Here is a 21,446-nt window from a genome sequence, read left to right as displayed (position 1 = left end):
CGTTTATGTATAGAGGTGAAGACCCGAATCTCGACCATACCGACGTGCGGGATGAATTCAGTCTCGCCTGGGAAACTTCACGCACTTCCAGCCGCACCACGCTGCCATACAGCGTAGCCATCACGCTCCGCATCCTGTCGCACATGGCACTGTTGGGGTACCGGGAGGCGCGATTCCTCGTAGGACTGGACACGCAGGAGCTGGACGAGGAGGTAGCACGGCGCGTACTGCTGCAACCCCAGATGTGGCCAGATATGTACTATTTGATGGAATCGGCTGGGATTGTAGAGCAGGTGCGGAGGGTGAGGGAGGCGGATGTTGAGAGGGTGGAGGATGAGCGGGTCGAGCCGACGGTGGAATTGCTGGATGTTGATTCCAGGGGGCGGGGGGAGGAGCATGAGAGGGCGATGCTGGGGAGTCGATGGTAGGAGGGGGCGGGACGGACGTGGGCAGAGAGTAGGTAGAGAACATGCCAGGCTGGTGTCAAATGCATATGCAAGCTATCCATCTACATATGCCAACCATCCTTTTCCAGGGACTGGGGCCAACCAAGGCCAAGTCAACCCCTCCTCTCGTCTAGGACACAAAGCGCCTCGCTACATGCAAATGCCGATAGGGTATAATGACAAAGTAAAACGCTCGTTCCTCAGCGCGCCAACACGGGTCCACCTACGCTAACCCGTCTTTGAAGAGGGTGCGTGCGATGAATAGAGAAAACGGGAACATCGATCGTGCCGGGTCGAGAGGGTGCTACCTTCGGCCCTATCTACATGTCAGTACAGCTGTCAGAGGTAGTGTGTGAGTGTCATTGGTCTTACCAGGCTACTCGATCCTCCAACAGCTAGCCGTTGTTTACCCAGCCAGCTCTTGGGTGCCTCGCTCCTCCTTTGCAGGACGACGGTGTTGCTCTGGAGGCGCATGGTCATGTCGTACCACGCGGAGGTAATGAGTTTGTTCTCGCGGCGTAGATTCTCGACCTCTTGCTGGAGTTCAACCTGCAGCATGTTAATTGAGGTCTGTGAATTAGTCATGGCAGTACTTACCGAGCCCTTCTCCGCCGTCTCCTTCTTCGCGGATGGCAGCTGTTCCCGCAAAGTAGTGTTTGCGGCCATCTGCTCTTGGAGATCCTGTAGCGATCATTAGCAGGTGGCTCTCCTGCGATTGGGCGCTAAGAGAGGAGAGAGAAACAATGCCAGAATCGATGATACTTCTTCGCCGCCAGGCGAGGGACAAACTTGCCACATTGTCCAAGCCGTTCGCTGAGTAAAATTCAGTGCTGGCTCTAACAGCTGCTGGTCTCTTCTTCGGCGAGATCATTTGTGTGACGCGCCCCCATGTAGTTTGTCCCGTGCCAGTCGTCGAAGTCGATACCTCTGATAAGGCCCTGTTCTTTTCCGGATGACCCTTGTCTGGTGATACTGGTGAAATAAGCGTAGCGGCAGAGAACGACGGATCGAGGCGTTGCCGTGTCTTCATCGTCGATACCGCTACATCAAATGCGGAGGAAGGTGATTTGGTGTGGGAGCGTTGGCTGATGCTTACTTTCTTCGCTTTGTCGAGCGCTGCTTCTGACGAGAGTATCGTTTCTGCGATCTCCGACGATGTTGTGTCTAAGACGTTGGGCTGTGTTTCTGCCGGCGCAGTAATAACCGACTGTATCTGGTTGCGAATCTGCTGTAAGGTCTCTGCCCTTCTGAGCTCGAGCAGCTCAGGGGACAGGTGCTCGCGGTCGAGTAGCGCTGCTCGCAACAGGCTGGCCTTCTCCTCATTTGCGAGCTCCAGGTCGCGAAGTTTCTGGTTCGTACGCTGTTGCAATGCCAGCATACGCTCGTGCTCTGCAGAGATAACTTTCGCTTTGGCCTCATCGTCGAGGTCTGACTTCTTATTGAGTTCGTTTCGGAGCTCAGCCATCTGCAGGTCCTTCTCTCGTAACCTTCGGTGGAGCTCTTCCAGCTCCTGTTCAGCCATTTGGAGTTTCTCGTTCTGCTCGAAGAATGGCTTTTGGCTTTCCTCGTCCTTCTCTGCCATCATGTCGGACCGCAAACCCAAATTCTCCGTCATTTGCTTGAGGGTCTCGGCCTCAAGGCTCTTCAGTCGCGCTGTGAGGATGTCGACCTTCTGTTGCAATGCTATTGTATCAGCGGTCACTCGCCCATCAGTCACTTGTGATGTATCGGGCTCCAGGACTGTCTCGTCTTGCTCGAGCTCTTCTTCCAGGCTGCCACCACGATCGGTATGGTTTGAGGATTCCAGCTCCCGTATCTTATCTTCCAGATCGTTCTTGGCATCTTCAGCTTTGTACTGGAGCTCTCGTGTTTGCTCAAGCTGCTTCATGAGCAGAAGATTTTCGTGCTCGATTCTTGTACGCTTGCCCTTCTCTTCGAAGATGGCCTGTTCGCAATTGACAAGCGTTGAGCTGTTCTCCTTGTTCACTTTTTCTAAAGCCTCACATCGCTCTTCGATGGCCTCCAATTGCTGTAATCGTTCCCGTGCTTGCTGGTAATCCTCGCGTAGTTGTTCGAGGTTCTTGGTCTCTTTTGTGAGCGTCTCGATCTTCTTTTTGAGGTTCTCGTTGGCCTTCGCTCGCTGACTGAGTTCATCTCTCTCCGCTTTGAGAAGCTGCAACTGGTCCCGCAAGTCTTGCTTTGATCCTTCTTCGCCCTGGAATCGCTCCAATCGTCTATTTTGACTCTCCAAGATGTCTCTGGCATGAGCAAGGTCGGTCTCGAGCTGATCGATGTACTGTCGATCGCGCGCTAGGTCGTTTCGTAGCTGCTCGACATCGTCTGAGTGACCTGGCTGTGTTGCACGGTTGTCCAGATGCACCGTAGCTTCGGCAAGGTCTTCCTCGAGCTGCGATATTCTGTTGCGTAAAGTCTCAAGCTCCTTCTGCAGCTTCCCAACATGTGTTCTCAGAGCGTGCCTATCCTTGTTCGCTTCGACGAGCTGCGCTTCCTGTTCTAGCTCCGAGTCTCTCCCAAGTGTAGTGGTCGTGCCGGACACCGCTCGTGTAGGCGTTCTGTACCCTGACAGATTGGGCTCCACTGTCAACTCTGAATCCACGCCCAGGTCTGACATCCTCATATCCAAAGCCTGCATCTCCTGGATGGCCGCCGCGATTGTTTCAGCTGTCTTCGTTCCCAACTGAGCCATGACTTGCAACATGCGCTGGTTGCTTTTTGGCGAGAAGCAGGCCGCAAGTAGAACCGCCATCGTCAACTTCGCTGTAAGCATTGTCGACCCCTCCCTTGCACCTGTCTTCAGATCTGGTATCATGCGCTTCGTGAGGACAGGCAGCTGCTCGCATTCCTCTCGTATGTACGTCGATACGGCGCGCTCGATGTGCTTCAGATTCTGCCATTTTGGTATCCAGTTATTGCTCTGGCGTCGGTCGTTGCTCTCTTCGAAGATGGGTAGGGATTCGCTGAAGTACTCGTTATCGATGTCGTTGAGGATTTGCCAGAGTATCTGGCCGTCCTCGAGCTGGTTCCATGTGTTCACTCGGCCGGGTAGATCGAAGGTGTTCACCTGTAGGCACATGTCAGCCTGGGCTCCAGGCTACGAGAGCCGGTGCACTGTGTACCCAGTCGAGCAGAGCTCGAAGCAGCTCTGGCTTGAAGTCATCCATGGTGAGTTGAGACGGCTCACCACCCACAAGTACGCGCTCGGATGCTGCTTCGTGATTCCAAGTAGGACGAGCAAAAGCTATGCATCATGTGTGTGCGGGCCAATCATGCAAAAGGGGTGGCTGCCGTTATGTTGACGCGTTGGTGATCGATGGGCGGTGGGCGGTTACGCTAAACAGATCGTCTCCCGCCGCGGAGGTGCACCTTGATGTCGCGCTGTCTGGGGCAGAGCGAAGGGAAGGGTCTGGTAGACAGGCCGCAAAATGTCAAATTGAGCGCATAAGGATGCAATTGTGTTGAGACAATGACCAGTCTCAGTGTGTTGTGAAATTCGAGACCGGGGGTTTCCCAATGTGGTGGGGTGCACCCGCCTTGCGCCTACCGCTGCAGGGTCCACAAGCCCTGCGATGGCAGATCGAACAACCACATGCTGCACGTTGGCTTCTTCACCCGTTGTTGGCTCACAGATTCAGCGTGCGCGAGGGTACGATCTGGCTTGCTGGTTGATTACAGGAGCCAAGGCTGGAAGATATGCTGCTGTTAGGCAACAGCAATAGAAGTCTCGTGCATTGTGAATGAACGTAAGAGCAAGAGCAAGCAACCCAAATATAAACGTGACCAAACTGCCCGCAGATATCCTAAGCCGTATCCTAAGCCGTACTCCTTGTCGAACTCCATGTCGAACTCCATGTCGAACTCCAGATACCAAAAGTGACTGCCGCGTCCCATATAGTCGCAATCCTCCATCAAGAGGTGTGTACAGTTCAAACTGAAGAAGATTGTCGTCTGCGCCAACAGCAGTACATGTCTACTCTTCACCCTGTGTTGTCACGACGCCGTCCTCTTCAATTTCGACCTTGTACTGCTCGCCCATTGTCGTCACAAATTCGAGGGCAGAAGCGGGGGCCTGGGCAGCGAAGCCCTTAATGATGTCTATAGCCATACGTCAGTCCGTTGCCCCATTTAATGAGGCGCGCACTGTCTTCCACAGAGCGTTGTATAAGAGACACGCACTGTACTCATGGGTGATAACACCCTTGGCCTTTCGGATGCCCTCCTTAGCCTCCTCCACAATGTGGTCTGGAGTGTCGTTGGGGAAGCTGATAATGACCGATCTCTGCGGAGCGACAGCCATGGTGGTAGCGGCGAAGAGTGCGGTCAAGACGGAAAGGGTAGAGAAGCGCATTTCGAGGGAGTCGATCGAGCTTTGCGAAAGGTGAGCGAGCGGGGTCTTTATCAGGTGCGTTGTTCGGCGGTGATAATGTGTCGCGGAGTTGTGTATGTGATTAGGAAGGTAGATGCGTGGTACGAATGTTGGGGTGACAGGAGCGGAAGGAGCATGCCTCGGTGCACGTCATCCGGAGAAGGCGCGACACGGCTGTCAACGCCAATCACATCACCGTTGTCCCTTTCATTCATTCATGCTTGGCATTCCGCTCACCATTCCCTGCACTCCACACCTCAGCGCGAAGTTGGTGACAGGAGCCGTCTCTTGAGCCTCATAATCACCGGTGACGCAGAGCCTTGCACCCTGCATGTCTCTACCACCTGCAGCTCAGGTTCAGCATCAATCGATAGCAATCGCAAGACACTGAGACAAAAACAACAGGCCGCCTTCAAAAAGGCCCTCAAACACCAACACTCCACACTGATATGTATGCCGCCATCCACGTTGAGAGAGCCGACAACGAATGTTGAACCCATCAATGCCCACCAGGCGAACACACACAAAGTCACGCCTTGGTTGCAGCCAGTGCAGAAAAAGACGAGTAAAATGCGACGAGCAGATTCCGCAATGCTCCTCTTGCGTCCAGCGTGGTGAGAGCTGCGTCTACTTGAGGTTCCCAACCAAATCTACACCCATTACGTCTTCGAAGACAGCCACACCGCCTGTTAACTCCATCTCGCCATCAGATGCAGGGACCGGTCACGATTCTCCGGCCCCCATCACCACATATCAAAACAGCGTAGACGAGGCACCAAGGAGCCCAGACAGGGTCCGCGAATTGGAACTTCTTCATCACTGGTGCTTGAAAACTTCCAACAGCTTCACTCCAGAACTGGTGAATCTTTTCCAGGATTACCTTGTCAAGGAGGCTCTGAAAAACTCACACCTCATGGAGGCTCTGCTTGCACTGGCAGCTTTTCACATCGCGTGTGAAACAGACGATCCAGCTACATCTCGCAGATTCGCAAGCACAGGTATGAGCTATCAGACCAGAGCTGTTACAGGCTTGCGCATCGTCCTTGGTTCACTCTCGCCTGAAAACTGCGACCCTGTCTTCGCATCATCTGTTCTCATCATGGTATGCGTCATGGTGTCGCCATTCCTGCCTGTTGGGCACAGAAGAACTTTCGACTTCACGGCTGAAGCCATCCTTCCACTCGCCGACATCTTACGCGGACTCGACCTCGTCATCGAAACCTCACAACGTAAAGTGCAGCAAGGACCACTCAGTGGCATGTTCAACGTCGCATGGCCGAGTCTACCACATTCGACAGTATCGCCTACTATAGAAGACCTACGCAAACTGACTGCGAGCAAATCCGACCCAACTACTGCACCCATGTTCGGGCATGCAATTCAAGCGCTCGAGCAAAAGATCTTGGATAATGCTGCGGTTTTCCCATGGATCGCACTGACCGGTCTGGAGTTTATCGATCATCTGAAGTTACAAAACAGTGTTGCAATGGCAATTTTCATGGTCTGGGGTGCACTCATAAATATGGCAGACAACCAGTGGTGGGCGTCATTCTCAGGAAAGAACTTGGTGAACGAAACTTCGACAATACTGAGTCCGAAGGGCGACGAGTACGCACGAATCGTCACATGGTGCCGGCGAGAGGTTGGACTGAGCGAACAGCCTTGATCATGCCACCTTGATGGATCCCTAAATCCGATAGGTTCGGACAATAATATGCTCAAGACAGTCCTAACGATACGTTTGCGCCACGCCGAAGGTGCTCATCGACACTAAATCATCTTTACCAACAACATCAGATACATCTAAGGGATGACGACAGCAGAGCGAGAACGAAGACTGCATCATGCCAAGGGCGGCGCTGCCGTGACCTCCAAAGCTCCGCCAGGTCTTGCCCACCGCGCACTGCGTGGTCCCGGATTAGTCGCCGACCAAACCAATCAGAGCAAGCGCCGAACGAGCGGAGTCCTTACCTGGCCAATCGCATTCTCAGCGCTACGAGGCCATCAATGGTTAACAATGTCAGGCATTCAAGTTACGTTATATATGCTGTACGGTCCTCAGCATCCAGAAACAAAGTCTGGCGCAGCGCAAACGAATCTCTGAACGAGTACGAGCCCACAGTGCGACGTCAGTCCCTTGCAAGGCTTATATGCGATTGCCTTCGCGCCCCTAATCGTCTTTCAACACCATCTTACTGCGTTCAAGCGAGCGACCTGCTTCATTAAGAATGCCAGACAGGAAGAATCGGATCTAGAGTCGCCCAAGTTGCGAGTAAGAGAATCAAAGATGATCGTGACGATAATGTGGTACTGGGACAACATTCGATTAGTCGAATCTTAAACTGGGGTCTATCAGCACGCTCTGCAGCAGTCCATATGCTGCCCTGCATTCGATGCTCTCTTCCCATAGCGTAGCATTTCCAGCCAAACTGGATACTTAGATACAGAGCAAACAGATTCTTTGCGTTCTGTCATCTGTTACGCCCACCGGGCCGTTGCATTTGGTTACCCGGTGGGATAGTCTACACTTCATTACGTCATCTCGGAGACTACACCGCGACTACATTCTACTCGCTTAGAGAATCCGATGCTTTGTAATCGAGCCTCTCATTCTCTACTCACTCTTTTCTTCCCTGCTCTTACTCCTGACAAACGTACCTTTCCTCTAATAACACCGAGGATGACCATCCCGGGCATCAAGAACCCCGCTATTCCCTATGGCAGCACCATCGTAGTCACTGGATGCAGTGGCTTCATCGGCTCGCACGTAGCCGAACAAGTCCTCGCCGCTGGCTATAAAGTCCGCGGCACATCGCGCGACGCGAAAAAGAACAAGTGGTTGAAAGACCACTTCAACAACAAGCATGGCGAGGGAAAGTTCGAGTTAGTCTCCGTACCGGATCTGACTGCGAAAGATGCCTTCGAAGACGCCGTCAAAGGTACGTTCTTAAAGCAAATAAATTTAGTACAAGGAAAACATGATGTTGATATTGATGATTTGCAGGTGCAAGCGGCTTCATCCACGTAGCCCACGACATGACCGGCTCTGGAGATCCGAAGATTGCAATTCCGCACTCTGTCAACATGGCCCTCAGCGCACTCAAAACCTCCTCCTCCGCAGGCCTAAAGCGGTTTGTATACACGTCGTCTTCCTTCGCGGTGACCCAGCCCAAGCCCAGCGTCAAGTTCACGGTCGACGAGTCTACCTTCAACGAAGATGCCATCCGTGCCGTGAAAGAAAAAGGCGAAGCAGCGGGTGGCGCGACGGTGTATTCAGCAAGCAAAGTGGAAGTCGAGCGGGCACTGAAGAAGTGGAAGGAGAAGAGCAAGGCTGAGATCGTGATTAACTGTGTCAACCCCAACGGCAATCTCGGTCCCGTCCTCTCGCCTTCACACCAAGGGTACCCCACAACCGCGGGCTGGATCAAGAACTTGTGGGACGGCAACTACGCCGCGCTCAAGCGGCCGCCGGAGCACTTCATCGACGTACGGGATGATGCGAAACTGCATGTCATTGCGCTCGCGCACCCGGATTTAAGCGGGAGGAGGTTGTTGGGTATGGTTGCGCCGGCGCCGATTAGTCGCATTGTTGAAATTTTGAGGGAGACATATCCGGAGAGGCGGTTTGAGGATTTCAAGGATGAGGGGACGGATGAGATTGTTAATGCGGAGAAGGATGCGGTGGAGGGGTTGTTGAGGGAGGCTTATGGACATGGGTACACAAGTCTCGAAGAGAGTGTCAAGGCAAACGCAAAGGAATTGAAGTAAGTCGCGTGTAGCATATTGAGAGGTTACAAACACTCTCTGGGAACATGGAGATGAGACCATTATCATGAGCATTAACTTCTTCGTCACGTAATAGGACATCACAGGTACATCAAAGCCTAGACGGTGATCGAGAATTTCGATGCTTTCATTTTGGTGCCTAGCAGCACTGTTATCTACGGTAGGTGCGATACATGAACATGAAGAACTCCCCCCAAATGTTGATGATAAGAAAGTAACCGCCACCCGTGCTGCGGCTAAGCTCGTGCCATGCTGAACGTTTGTTGCGCATCATGAGCGCTGAAGAATACAACCAATGTGAAGCGAATCGGTAAGGGTAAGACAAGGGGAAGAATGGGCAAGGGTTGTACAGAAGCAAGGGGAAGAAACGAAAGGTCCATGCAGCGCCTGATGATGCATCACAGCTCAAGCTCCACAGATGCTGCTGTTGTCGTACTATACAAAGCGATCTGCCAAGAGCGAGTGATATGAATGGAAGCTAGAACACAAGCTCTGAGCATGCCGATAAGCAAGACCGAAAGATGAAAAAAGATGGCTGCTCGAAGATGGCCGGCCAACACTAACATCATACAAGATTCGCGACGCAACGTGTAAGAATGTTGCGTAGTGATGAGGCGTGAAGGGACGTGCCGAGCATGACCATAACTCGTCAGGTCGTAATGTCGTCAAAGACCATCAGCTAGAAAAAGTTGCTCACTCCAGCGGGCTGAGCCACGCCGTACTGCTGGTAGGCCGGGTTGTGTACAGAGTTGTTGAAATGGTGAGGCATAGGCGGGTTGCTCAAGCGGTGCGGCTGACGGTGCGGTTGAGGTGAAGCGATGTTGGCGCCATAATTGGCAGAGGCGGTGTACATAGGAGGCTGGTAGGAAGGACCGGCTTCGGTAGTCTGCGCTCCAGAGACGGTGCTCGGGGAAACGTGGCCAGATGGAGCACGGCCAGTAAAGGCAGCAAGACGTCCCTCACGCTCCTGAACCTTGGTTTGAATGCGTCGGCCGTAAGGTGTTTGGCGGATCTGGGGCAGAATGGGGCGCATGGCCTCAATGAGGTGCATGCACAGCTCAGGCGGAGCGAACTCGAGAGCAGTCTGGATGACGTAGTTGCCGTAAGAGTCGCGCATGAGCCTCTCGAGCTGTTCAACGTCGAGCAGCTCCTCGATCATGGCAGCCTTGGTCGACATCTCAGCGCAGCGGATGCACTTCTCGATGACGTTGGAGCTGAACTTCTGCATAGAGAGCTCGGCGATCTTGCCCTTGAAGCCAAGGCACATCGGTGTCGTAAAGTTGGGATCGTTCAGATCGAGGATGTACTGGACAACGTAGTTACCGAAGGGGTCTTGCACGAGGTGGAAGCTGTGTGCAGTAATCTGGCGCACAAGGTCGACCTTCTGGAAGCCCGAGGCATGGTCGATGCAGCGCTGAAGAACACAGCAGCCATGACGGTGGGTACCAACAGTGATGCAGTGCTCGCCCACAGCATCGAAGATGAACTGGGCCTCCGAAGACTTGAGGTGGTTGAGACACTTTTGGATGACATGGTTACCGTTCAAGTCTTGAATGAGGTCGACGACCTGGCCTGACAAGGCTTGGATGATGATCTGGGTCTGCTCCTCGGTAGAGATGAACTCGATCATCTTCTGCAGGGCTCGAGTACCATGCTGGTTCAGTGCGATGGAAACCATAGCTGGAGCAGCGTTGCGGACGAGAGTGTTGCGCTGCTCGTCGTTGGTGAACTCTAGAAGTTTCTGACAGAGGTAGTTGCCGAAAGGATCAGTCATGAGTTCGACAACATGAGGAGCGGTCTCATCAAAGATGATCTGAAGGTGCTCTGTGTTGTGCTCCTCGAGCTTCTTTTGCAGGAAGCGGCACCCATGCTGGTCCTTGCACAGGCTGTAGATCTCGTGGCGTGGCATGGTCTTCAGATCATAGTTCATGAAGCGGTTGGCATCATTCTGCATGCGGCGGCTCTGGATAACGCGAGCTTGGCTGTCTTGGATGCGGCCATTGGGCCCGTAAGTGGCGTATGGGTTGTAGTACTGGCCAGCACCGGGGTACACGCCGTTGGGTCCGTAAGGTGGAGGGCCACCGTACTGAGAGCCAAGGGACATGCCGTTCATAGCACCATTGAGCATGTTCATGCCATATCCGTAGTAAGGGGCGTTGCCAGCAGTGGCGCCAGAGTACTGCGACATGGTTGGGGAGCCAACTGTGCTGCTGACAGAACCGCTGACCGGCGCTGTGGAAGTGATGGCGGGGCCGAAGGGAGCAGCGCTCGCGTGCAGGCCAGACGAGACAGGACGATACTCCTGCTCCTTGAAACCAGTAGACAGCTCACGGCTGTGGCGGTGGGACACAGCGTGAGGAGGGATACGGCCAAGATTGGCGTTGTGCTGATTGAAGTGTTGTTCTGCGTGAGTATTGACGTTTCCGTTAGTGCCATTGCCATTGGCTCCGTTGCCGTTCTTCAAGGTGGGGACGTTGCTTGCAGAGAATGACTGTGTCAATTTTGGCATGCCGCTGGAAGGACTGGCAAAGCTGGAGCGTTGGTTGTCGGACCTAAGAGGGCTGGTAAAGTTGAACTCAACGGACTGTCGGTTGTTCTTGGGTGTGGTCTGGCCGTTGGCGTGGCCGTTCTCATACTCCTCAGCCTGCGAGCCTTTACGGAAAGTGTTAGCAGGAAGCGACTGTTGAGCCTGACGATGAGTACGGTAGCTTGGCCAGCCAGTGGACTGGGATTCCGTGCCAGGGGATTGGGAAAGGGCTAAATCAAGCGCAGCGGAAGAGGCAGAGAGGCTCGTACCATTACCTGCGTCGCCACGGCGGACAAGGATGGGGAACTTGTCGTTCGTGTTGCTCATTTGGAGATAAGCCTTATGGTCCGGAGAGGCGGCCGGATTGTGCTCCTTGTCCTCCTCGCCAAACAGATAGCCGGTAGTGTCGATGTGGCCGAGAACAGATGCCAGGTCTGGGAGGTTGTCACGGCCGCGAAGGTCAAGGCCAGTCACGGGCATAGACATGCGGTTGTTCCTGTAGAAGGGTATTGTAAGTTCATGAACTTTGTGCATGCGAGTTTGACGCGTTGGATTGTGGGAACGTGGATTGTGGGGCTTGTGTCACTCCATACGTCACCAGCGCAAAATGGTTCAGGTAAAAGAGATACAGCTGTACTTACTTTCGGGAAACTGGGCTCAGAGGAGTGAAGTCATCGTTGTCGAAGTCGTCATGGTCCTCGTCTGAGTTGCGGCGTGTGCCTGGCACAGACTGGGACGGCAGACCGTTGTTGTTGTTGTTGTTGTTGTTGTTGTTGAAGAATGAGCTGCTTGGGGGTGAGGTGACCTGGGAGTTGGCACGGCTGCCACGAGGAGTGATCTTAGCGGGCTGAATGCTAGACATGCTGAAACGGTTTGGACGTGAAAAGGCGTTTGGGAAACCGTTATCGCTGTACTCAGGTGGAGTGGTGGGCTGGCTGTGTGCGGGCTTGCCGTAACGGACTTCAGAAGAAAGACGGTGGATTTCCTCCTCGCCGCGTCGAGACTGCAAATCAATAAGCTCCATCTCAGCCTCAAAGCGTCTTCGCTGTTCCTTCAAGTATTCGTACTCAAGCTTCTTCTTTTCGAGCTAACAATCAGTTAGCACGGTCACGCGGTTGTCAGACGTGTACCGATTTGAGGCAACAATGTCACGTTCGTGACAGAGGAAGGTAGGTAGAAAAGATAAGAAAAAATGTGGTTAAATGAATAGATCTGGATCTCAAAGAGAAACAGGGGTGGGTGTACAAGCAATACAGGTAGCAATGGTGAGACTTTTGTCGAAAACGTGGGTGGTGGAGAGATGGAGAGGGCGAGAGCAGCGGTGTTTATCAAACAGTCTTGGCAAACGTGGGGGAAAGCGCGCAACGGGGTAAGAGACAATAGGAAGTCGAAGTGAATGGCAGTTTTGCTTACCACTTGAAGCTTGTGATAGGTCTGTTATCGATCTTGTCAGCCTTGACTCTTATTCAGGTCGTATTGTTGGGTAGCGAATATCGCTCAATCCATGGTCGCATACGCAATATGCAGGCAAAAGCTGGGACACCGCACATGTCCACACTTTTGAAAGTATCTCTATGCTCTAGGTTCCAAAACGAGAGGGCTCCGCTACGTACCGCAGTAGTGAATTCCTGTGGCTCAGCGGCTTGCCTGCGCTGCTGGCCGATCGGCGACAACGGGGTGTTGAGAGTCGGCATGTTGTTCGTAGTGAAGCGTCGGTGCAGCTGGCCACGCACATCGCCAGCGCTGGAGTTGGCAGCCTGGGAGCCAAAGGTGCTGCGCAGGGGAGACGTGAGGCCGAGGGCAGCAAACGACGACTGCTCCTCGCGAGGTGAGCGCAGACCGCCGCGGTCACCAATGCCGGTAGAAAAGGCCATGTTCAGCTAGAAATACACTACATAATTATCAGCGTATTTGTCCCTCGCATCTAGAGTGTGGGGTTGAGGGCGGTGAGGGAGGGGTGCTGCAGCTGCGCAACGCGCGCCTGCCCTCCGAACAGCGCACACAACAGCGTGTCCATGTGCAGACAGGTGCTCTACATACACAGTCAAGTTACTCGTACTCGTACACAGGGCCAGTGCCCTCGGTGGCCTTTGTGGTGCGAACGCGAATGAGAGATGTCGTCGGCCTAGCAGAAGTCGGTGATGAGGGCTCAATTGTATCCTAGTGGCACGGGGTGAGGCCTGATCTATGCGCCAGACCAGCCAAAATTGGGTATGCGCGGCTTGTGGAAGGGACCGACAGAAGGAAATGTCAAGATGCACCACCTGTCAGTCCTCGAGTATATTTAGAGCTCTTGTGTGTAGGGAGGAAAGAGCGACCTTCGGCAGCGAAGTTCAAATGGCAGGCTATGGACCCTGAGTTGGGAAGGCGCCATGCATACGCGCTACTGGAGCCCTCACACGGAAATCCGCAGCAGTGCTTCATGACGACCCGTGTCTTGACCTTGAACGCACATGCACTGCTCTGCCTCGATCACGCTGATCTACATAAACGTGCATTCGCTTTGGTTTCTCCAACTTTTTTTCATTCTTCATCTCTTCCACCACGTGTTGAAGCTCAGCACCATCTGTCAGCCTTCTGCTAGCCACCGTGCCACAGTCAGTTCGCAGCGCCTCGGCCCACCATTTAGGAAACTTCTGTTCCATGCGACCCACTGGCTGCCCAATCTGCGCGGTAACCGTGGTGCTGAGGGCTCATTGACAAGGTGACAAGCAGTTGTCCAGGCCTCTGGACCCCCAGGGATACTGAGCACCGCCAAACAGTGGGCTTCCGGCAAGGCTCACACGTCATTCAGCAGCAGCCTCAATCCATCGTCACACAGTCCGACCAATCAACCCCCGCTATCGACTGGAAAGCAAGGGAGGGGCAACACTATTGTTCACTTCCACGGCCGGAGAGCGAGCAGCGGGGCAGTTTTGCTCGTCCTAAACGCCGACAGATGCCGCCTACTGTGGTAGGTACCTTAGTGGTACTCCCCTCATGTTCTGTCGACAAACATCGAATTCAACGAAGAAATATGAGGGGCAGCATGAGTACCTGGTTGATAGAACCAGCTTCGACAGCAGCTGCACTGTGCACAGCCGTTTTGGAGAAAATCCCGAAGCCCAGACATGTTTGTTAATCCTTCTGTTGAGATGATCTCTAGCAGCATTACTTTCCAAAAGCGGTGTGAACATCTCGACCACGCGGCCCACAACTCCCAGCACGAAGTGGACTGCCTCTCGTGATGTCCTGACGCTCAGCAGACCTGCAAACATTCCACCGACATCCATGAAATGGTCACGATACGCTTCTCTTCTCACAGCTTCTTGGGCACCCGGGGACACAGGCCTCATGGCCCGTGCTGGCGCAATCCACGGCTATCATGGCAGACGCGGTTAGGCTAGGAACCGCATCTGCAATCTTACACCGCTATCTCGAAACAGACCACGCTAGGCCTTCCCTGCCGTGTTTCAGGTCGAGGGGCCCAGCCACTCGACTTTCTGTTTCCCCGCACTGCGAATCGGCTGCCGCCGTCTCAGCCCGCCCTCACTTTCCAGCGAAAGTGCACCCGCCAGCACGAGAAGTGATTCCGACGGCGCCAACATCACTTTCACGGAAATGAGAGGACCGGTATCGATCGGTGATAGTAATGCTGCATCGGAACGGCAAGCTTGAGAAGCGCTCAACTGCACAACATCCCCGCATGGAGCAACGAAATGTGAGAAGAAAAGTAACTTGTACACCCACATCAAACTCGCTGTTAGGGTCGCCTCACATCACCCTCTGCAGCGTCCTGCGCCGCAGCGCGGCATGCTTCGAGAAGGCTGCCCGTCATCGGATAACTGCTGCAGGCGCCCGCGACAGCGCATAGCGAACGCCCGCAACGTGCGCTGGCAGGTAAGCGAGCGAACGTGGCAAGCCTTGCTCAGGGCGCAAACCTTATTTCTGCAATGTCAGTTCTGGCTGTCAGTGCTGGCACGGCGAACCTAAGGGGCACGCAAAGGCAAGAAGTAACGGGTTTGTGGAGACGCCATGTCATTGAGGGCCTGATGAAGGAATACGGTGAGTATGGCGGGACTCGGGACTTAGACGGAAGACCTTGCGAGGCTGATATGTGCCGAAGTGTTCAAACAACTGCAGAGTGTGAAGACACGACGTCAGATCAACAAGTCAAAAGTGGGTTATATAGCTGATGCATTTCATACATTCTTCATTGTCATCTACACATTGTTATGGAGCCTAGCTTGGTATCGCCATCTAGTAAAGCTTCAGCGAGCGCTTACCGCCAGTAACGCTCTTGCGAACCTCGGACACGCTCCTCTTGGTAGTGATGTTACCCACAGGTGTGCGAGCAGGGAAGCCCTCCCACGAGGCGGCGTACTTGGCAACAGCAGCAGCAATACCACGAGCGTGCAGCAACCAAGCCTCCTGGTTCAGGTTGTCGACAGTGTCACCAGCCTGATGGTAGTTCTGGTCAAGGATCTCACCAGCAACACCTCCCCAGATCTTTTGCTCCTCCTCAGTCTTGACCTCATCAGCGCCAGTGGTGGTACCTCCGGCAGGGATGTTAGCATCCAAAAAGGGACCGTAGTCGGAGCGGCCGTTGAACTCGGTAGCGTTGTAGGGTACGCCGACGCGGGTGAAGTACTTCTCGAAGAACTCCTCGATGTCACCGCTGCCAGAAGGTCCAGTGAGGCCGTACGCGCTGCCATCTCCATCGTAGATCTGGTGCACGTAGTTAGGCGAGGCGATCATGTCGAAGTTGAGGTAGGCGCGGATCTTGAGAGACTCCTCAGGGGTCAAGCTTTCGACGAAGTAGGTTGAGCCGAGAAGGCCAGACTCCTCTCCAGACCAGAAGCCGAAAGTGACAGCGTTCTTGACGTTGTATTTCGCAAGGGCCTTAGCGACGTTCAGAATGCCGACAGTGCCGCTGCCGTCATCGTTAATTCCAGGCCCTGCACCTACAGAGTCTGTGTGAGCGCCAAGGGCAAGCTGGTTGTTCTTGTCGCCGCACTTGCTAGTGGCCAAGACGTTGTTGGTGGTGATGATCTGGACATCTGTCAAGACGTCCAGAGAGGCGGTCACATTAGCACCACCCTGAATTTGGGAGACGTAGGCCTGACCCTCCGCCTGAGAAATGGCAACAGTCGCGACGTATGGTCCCTCAGGGCGAGGCGGCGGGCCGAGAGTGGCTGACACGGTGCCAGGGACATTGTTGTACACCACAGCGCCAATTGCACCAGCAGCACCAGCAAGAGCAGACTTCAAACCAAAGTCGCAGGTGCCACGAGAGATGATGGCGATATTTCCAGCTACACTAGATGGGAAGTCAGCTGCCTCGCAACCGAGGTTGCTTACAACGACCAACGGCGCAGTGACAAGGCCAGTGGTAGAGTTCGAGTACTCTAAGAGAGTAGCATTGATATTTTGGCCGCCGATCGTGAAGCTGTTGATTGTGCCATTCAACATGACATAGTTGGAGAAGGGCTGGAGAGTAACATCGTAGTATGCGGTAGACTCAAGCTCCTTCTTCAGCCAGTTGACCGTATCGTTGTGAGCCTTGCCACCCATAATCCTGTTACGGTCTGGGTAGCTGTAAGCGAAGTCCTGAAGTTGCTGGGCGCCCCTCAGCAGCTTCTTTGAGGTGATGTCGGCTTCGAGCTTTCTCTATGTAGTCATTAGCATACCTTTATAATAGCTTATAGAGGTATCCTATCCTACCGAAGTGACATCAGGCCTCTTCTTGCAGGGCTTGTCGTTGTGTCCATCTTGACGTCCCCGGAGTTCTGTGGTCGCCGACGCAGCAGCGGCGAGAGCAGCGAGCGCAACTGTGATTTTCATGTTGACTGTGATCTTGCGTCTCTAGCAATGAAGCTGTGAGGATCAAGCAGCGGCTGTGCCTCCGGATAGGCGCGCAGCACGCGAGCTTTATACTTCGCCATCACACCACTCGCCCTGGCATATCTGCGTAACCCTGGTCCCGCGTGTCGGTTGTATGGTCATCCTCTCCTCATTACGCAAGAATCTGTAGACCTGCTTCCAGCATCCAGATCCGCTGCAATCGCCTGCAATCGCAACCGTATCCCCGCCCGCCAAGCAGCTCAATATCAACCATCTCTTATCATTCGCTAGCATCTCCACTCTCCATACTTGATCAAGAAGCTCGCGAACACAAGCTCCGCCAATGCCTGCTTCATTGCGGTAGGCTTTCTGGGCAGAGCCTGGGCGTGCGTGATAGTGGCGGGCGATTGCGAGCGTTTTGAAGGATTCGGATGCGCAATTGGAAGGAACCTGCTCGCGGAGAGAGGAAGGAGGAGGCAAGTTCATGTTTGCCAAGAAGGCCGGATGAATACTGTTTGGGAAGGTGTGATGCGGAAACGCTGCAGGAACGCGGCTCATCGGCGGTCGGGGGCGATTGTGTATCGGTCAACCATCAGCGGCGCTCACGACGCCTGCTCATCCCACCTCTTCGTCCAGGAAAACGGCAGCTGCGCGATATGTCGCCATATTGTGCTCGATTCCACGGCTCAGACTATCAACGTCGTACTCGGTGTTGCCACATGTTACCGGCTGGTGGCAGGAAGCACGACATGCTCCACGGAGGGGCGTTGAATGAGCGAGGTCAAACTGTCCAGGCCAGGCGAGGATCGTTCAGGAATCAACAACCAACGATGAAAGTTTAGGTTCAGAATGTAAGTGTCACATGGCCAACGAGGTACTGTGACGTTGTACATGAAGGAAGAGAGGCATGTGTGGTGGGAAAGGACCGCCTATACACCGTGGAGCACCATGTTGTCCTCTGCCATCTGGAGTTGGTTCCATGATGCGGCAAGACATATGCACGGTTCCTGGGCATTGTCTTGTCGTCTGCTTGCGATGCTTGGATAACAGGAGTCCTCTTCATTTCTGGATGCCTTTGAAGATCGAATCATTGCCTACAAGTCTAAAATGTTCGAGGCTGTACCTGCTGCCAGCAGCTTTAAGCTTGCTACGGATATATTTGTCGATGGCTCATATGAGCTTTTCATTGTCGCAGCCACAATTCGACATGAGGCAAAATGGTAGTGAATGCCACAGGTATGTTGGTGAAAGGCCACCCTAGGAGCTGGATGTGAAGGGATAATTAGGGAAGCTACGGCCAGTAGGATCTGTCAACATCAAATCTTGTACACACTTCCTCCCACTCCACATAACCCCCCTTCGCTACGCACATGTACCCGTATTATATCGTCAATCAGCTTTTCTTCGCCTGACGATCACTTATTGATCCTCATTCACAATCTCTATTGCTTATCCAACACAAGGCGCTATCTACCATGGCCTCGGATGGCCTTCCCACACGAGACGAGTTCATGGCCGACGGGATAACTGTCCTGAGCATTTACGACCTTTGCTACAACCGTTTCGACTTCCCTTCTCATATGCCAACTCATTTTGCCGGATCCAATACTTGCAACCATATTTTTTTTTTGGACAGAGCTGCTTGGAGGTTAGCTGCTTTCTACTAACAGAGGCATGAACAAGTGTCTGATTTGCCGCACCTTTCTATTCCATTGCGTAGAGAAGAATGATGAAGAACACAAAAGCGGCTGCGGTCGAGATCAGAGTGAGGACGAAGAAAACCAGAGCGATACAGAATCATTTCCAACACGCCTCTAGGACATAACAATCTGGGGCAAGCCTACAAGTTCGTGCGACACCTCGCTGCTAAGCTTCACAACGCCTTTATAGCTACATCCGCGTACAGGTAGGTACACGTGCTTCAAGCAATCATGCCAGTACTTCCATTTCAGCGTATATCCTCTCTACAGGGACGAACAGTGGAACCTTATGCACGACATCGTGCATGGCTTGATGCTGGATAGTGCGGATTTTTTTAGCGACCGGTATTCATCCGAGGGGTTTGAGAGAATACTGGGTTCTAAGGATGGCTGATGCCGTGAGCTGGCAGCTCGACGGGATGGAGGATATTGAAACATAGGGTGCAAACCCGGAGGATGGTCAAATCTTGGAGATCGATTTGGTCCGAGACAACATGGACGAGTAACCATGGGCTCCAAGCTTTCAAGAAATGTCAGCCCTTCGCAAGCCGTTTTGAGAGGCAACTTATGTCATTAATGCCCATAATGAGCAGTTGGAACTATTGCCAGTATCGTCCAATGAACAAGAACTAGATCTGGAGCCGGTCGAAGTGACATTGCGGAAACTTGTGACGAGAAAACCCGGGAAGTTCGAGAAAGGCAGATGAAAAGATGTGGCCTTAATATTATTGCGCGTTAGATAAGCGATACATTCATTCGCCCGTACCTCTCGCGAAAGAAACCTTTGCCGCTATCTACTCTACCATTTGTGAGGTTTGTGAACGAACAGTGGACAAAGATGTCAGAATGCGAGGTGAAAGTGAAGTCGCAGACGCTGTAACTTCCAGTTTCTTAACGCCAGCTCTTGTGCCCGCTTCCTCCACACATCACCGCCCCCTTTTTCGCCTTATCAAGGCGCTCTAACAATTCCTCTACCGAACTTACCTCGCGCGAAGACTTCATTGCTAACGAACTGCGTGTTGTCGACAACTGCAGTATCTGCCTCGAACCGTTCGACTCCAACCACGTGCCGGTGCACTTCGGTAGCCGTGATAGCTGTCGCCACGTATTCGGGAAGGAGTGCCTGGAGAAGTGGTTTCTTTTTACGACTGAGAATGTGAATAAATCCTCAACATGCCGCCATGTGCTGTTATGCCGCCACAACAGTCAAGAAAATGATAGCGAAGTCGACAATGAGGATTAGAGTGAAGATGAGGAGGATCGGCTCAATAAGATGTGTGACATTGAGCTCGCGAACGACTTCATGACAATCTGGGTTACATGATCGAACCCCATGCGATATCCTTTGGATCAAGAGCCAACGAAAGTCTCGCGAATATGGTCAGAACATCAGTCAGCGCATTGCAGATCAGTTATGACATATCGTTCCATGATTCAGACCCTATGTGAGTCGACATTTGCGTTGTGATGCGGCAGATGTTCACTTCTGTCGACTCCAACAATTACGAACTCGAAGGTGGCGAAATTGCTTGGACGACGAGGATGAGTGCTGCTATAGGCTAGTCGCTTCGTTTTGATGATGATGCAGAGGAGGACAGCGATCGTTTTTCTCCCGAGTTGAGGTGAAAGCAACGTACACCTAACATTAACCAATTTTTTTACTGGGCGTACACTGAACATAGAAACCTGAGCAATCTTTCTCTCTTACCCTGCACAAAAGATCGCATACACATAGCGCACAATGGCGCAAAACCCGAGCTACCCACCCTCACTGAACAACTTCATGACTGACGGACTGTGCACTTTTGACACCTGCAATGTTTGCCTCGAAAGTTTTGACTCTGCTCCTGTTGCAGTTGGCTTTAATGGCACTAATGTCTGTAATCACATTTTCGGAAGAGAATGCCTGCAGGAATGGCTGCTTTCTAGCAGCGCCAACGCGAACAAGTGTCCCACCTGTCGCCGCGATTTGTGCCGGGCAGAAGATGTCGCCCAGGCTGAGGAAGACACGGCAGGTCAGGAGGAGGAGGACGAGGACGAGGAGGACGAGGAGAGTGAGGACGAGCAATTCCCAGACGATCTGCAAGCTATCTCAAATCCAGCGCACGTGTATGACTTTATGGTGCATCTTGCTGCTCGCTTGAAGGATGCCGTCCGCGGTAGGCGCCGTTCGCGAGGTGGTTGCAGTTGTCGCCTCCCTGTAGGGACTATGTGCGAACACTTCGGAACTGATACTTGGCCCGCACTTCGTAGCCTCCAGTGGTGTCAAATGTGTGTTCACTTGGGAGCTCTGCAATACAAGCTCGTCAGGCACATCATATCAGAGGGCGAGATGGGACGCGTCTGGATTCCAAGAATGGCTGAGGCTCTGGACTGGCAACTCGATGGCACCGACAGAACTGCAGACTAGAAGACAGAGGACAGCTCTTCAGACTAGAAGACAGAGGACAGCTCTTCAGAAGAAGACGAAGAGGACAACTCGGTCGGTAAGGACGAGGAATTTGAAAATGAGGGCGAAGACTTAGAGGAAGAGGAGTGAACGTGTCGCACGAAAGAGTTGACTCCAGCATCAAGGTTGGTCAGCGGCTCCCTCTGATGCTTCAGATACCAGCTAATCTTGATCAGGTCACGATCAATTCCGGCAAATCGAACAGAGCAATAAAGGCCATGAACACAGCTAGACTAAAGGATGGTAAGTACACCTACGAGTCGCTGTGAAATGACGCTAACATTGTTCAGAACGTCAGGGCACTGCCAGTGCAAATCTTTTGATTGTTTTG

At 53.1% G+C, this 21,446-nt stretch overlaps 9 protein-coding genes across 9 annotated transcripts; 4 read left to right on the top strand and 5 right to left on the bottom strand.

The window, feature by feature from the left end:
• Positions 1-538: 538 nt before the first annotated feature.
• Positions 539-3,873, bottom strand: BU25DRAFT_405414 (uncharacterized protein). Its single transcript, XM_033699779.1, has 5 exons — positions 3,584-3,873; positions 1,543-3,528; positions 1,044-1,127; positions 819-995; positions 539-762 (listed from the first exon to the last, which is right to left on the bottom strand). The coding sequence occupies exons 1-5, from the start codon at positions 3,626-3,628 to the stop codon at positions 751-753; spliced, it is 2,304 nt and encodes a 767-aa protein (XP_033567731.1). The 5' UTR covers positions 3,629-3,873; the 3' UTR covers positions 539-750.
• A 410-nt stretch (positions 3,874-4,283) lies between these two features.
• Positions 4,284-4,984, bottom strand: BU25DRAFT_8301 (uncharacterized protein). The gene is made up of 2 exons (XM_033700231.1): positions 4,641-4,984; positions 4,284-4,559 (listed from the first exon to the last, which is right to left on the bottom strand). The coding sequence occupies exons 1-2, from the start codon at positions 4,810-4,812 to the stop codon at positions 4,435-4,437; spliced, it is 297 nt and encodes a 98-aa protein (XP_033567730.1). The 5' UTR covers positions 4,813-4,984; the 3' UTR covers positions 4,284-4,434.
• A 271-nt stretch (positions 4,985-5,255) lies between these two features.
• BU25DRAFT_355969 (uncharacterized protein) lies at positions 5,256-6,487 on the top strand (the record flags this gene model as incomplete). The annotated part of the gene is made up of 1 exon (XM_033699592.1): positions 5,256-6,487. A coding segment is annotated over exon 1 (1,170 nt), but the record flags the coding sequence as incomplete, so codon positions are not given.
• A 1,023-nt stretch (positions 6,488-7,510) lies between these two features.
• On the top strand, positions 7,511-8,598 carry BU25DRAFT_453288 (aldehyde reductase; the record flags this gene model as incomplete). Its single annotated transcript, XM_033700081.1, has 2 exons — positions 7,511-7,769; positions 7,835-8,598. 2 exons carry the CDS (start codon positions 7,511-7,513, stop codon positions 8,596-8,598), a joined length of 1,023 nt encoding a protein of 340 aa, XP_033567728.1.
• A 697-nt stretch (positions 8,599-9,295) lies between these two features.
• On the bottom strand, positions 9,296-13,017 carry BU25DRAFT_329063 (ARM repeat-containing protein; the record flags this gene model as incomplete). Its single annotated transcript, XM_033699561.1, has 4 exons — positions 9,296-11,639; positions 11,785-12,230; positions 12,557-12,577; positions 12,757-13,017. The coding sequence occupies 4 exons, from the start codon at positions 13,015-13,017 to the stop codon at positions 9,296-9,298; spliced, it is 3,072 nt and encodes a 1,023-aa protein (XP_033567727.1).
• Positions 13,018-13,596: 579 nt separating this feature from the next.
• On the top strand, positions 13,597-14,232 carry BU25DRAFT_405412 (uncharacterized protein; the record flags this gene model as incomplete). Its single annotated transcript, XM_033699778.1, has 1 exon — positions 13,597-14,232. One exon carries the CDS (start codon positions 13,597-13,599, stop codon positions 13,849-13,851), a length of 255 nt encoding a protein of 84 aa, XP_033567726.1. The 3' UTR covers positions 13,852-14,232.
• A 1,150-nt stretch (positions 14,233-15,382) lies between these two features.
• On the bottom strand, positions 15,383-16,966 carry BU25DRAFT_427045 (Zn-dependent exopeptidase; the record flags this gene model as incomplete). Its single annotated transcript, XM_033699954.1, has 2 exons — positions 15,383-16,792; positions 16,847-16,966. The coding sequence occupies 2 exons, from the start codon at positions 16,964-16,966 to the stop codon at positions 15,383-15,385; spliced, it is 1,530 nt and encodes a 509-aa protein (XP_033567725.1).
• A 1,815-nt stretch (positions 16,967-18,781) lies between these two features.
• On the bottom strand, positions 18,782-19,216 carry BU25DRAFT_8200 (uncharacterized protein). The gene has a single exon (XM_033700230.1). It carries the CDS (start codon positions 19,174-19,176, stop codon positions 18,931-18,933), a length of 246 nt encoding a protein of 81 aa, XP_033567724.1. The 5' UTR covers positions 19,177-19,216; the 3' UTR covers positions 18,782-18,930.
• Positions 19,217-20,407: 1,191 nt separating this feature from the next.
• BU25DRAFT_453285 (uncharacterized protein) lies at positions 20,408-21,205 on the top strand (the record flags this gene model as incomplete). The annotated part of the gene is made up of 2 exons (XM_033700080.1): positions 20,408-20,825; positions 21,111-21,205. 2 exons carry the CDS (start codon positions 20,408-20,410, stop codon positions 21,203-21,205), a joined length of 513 nt encoding a protein of 170 aa, XP_033567723.1.
• Between the last annotated feature and the right edge of the window lie 241 nt (positions 21,206-21,446).

Source organism: Macroventuria anomochaeta (genome assembly GCF_010093625.1).
Source record: "Macroventuria anomochaeta strain CBS 525.71 unplaced genomic scaffold BU25scaffold_1, whole genome shotgun sequence".
NCBI classification, from domain to species: domain Eukaryota; kingdom Fungi; phylum Ascomycota; class Dothideomycetes; order Pleosporales; family Didymellaceae; genus Macroventuria; species Macroventuria anomochaeta.
The sequence above is the reverse complement of the archived record's forward strand: the minus strand, read 5'-3'. Positions and strand labels throughout refer to the sequence as shown.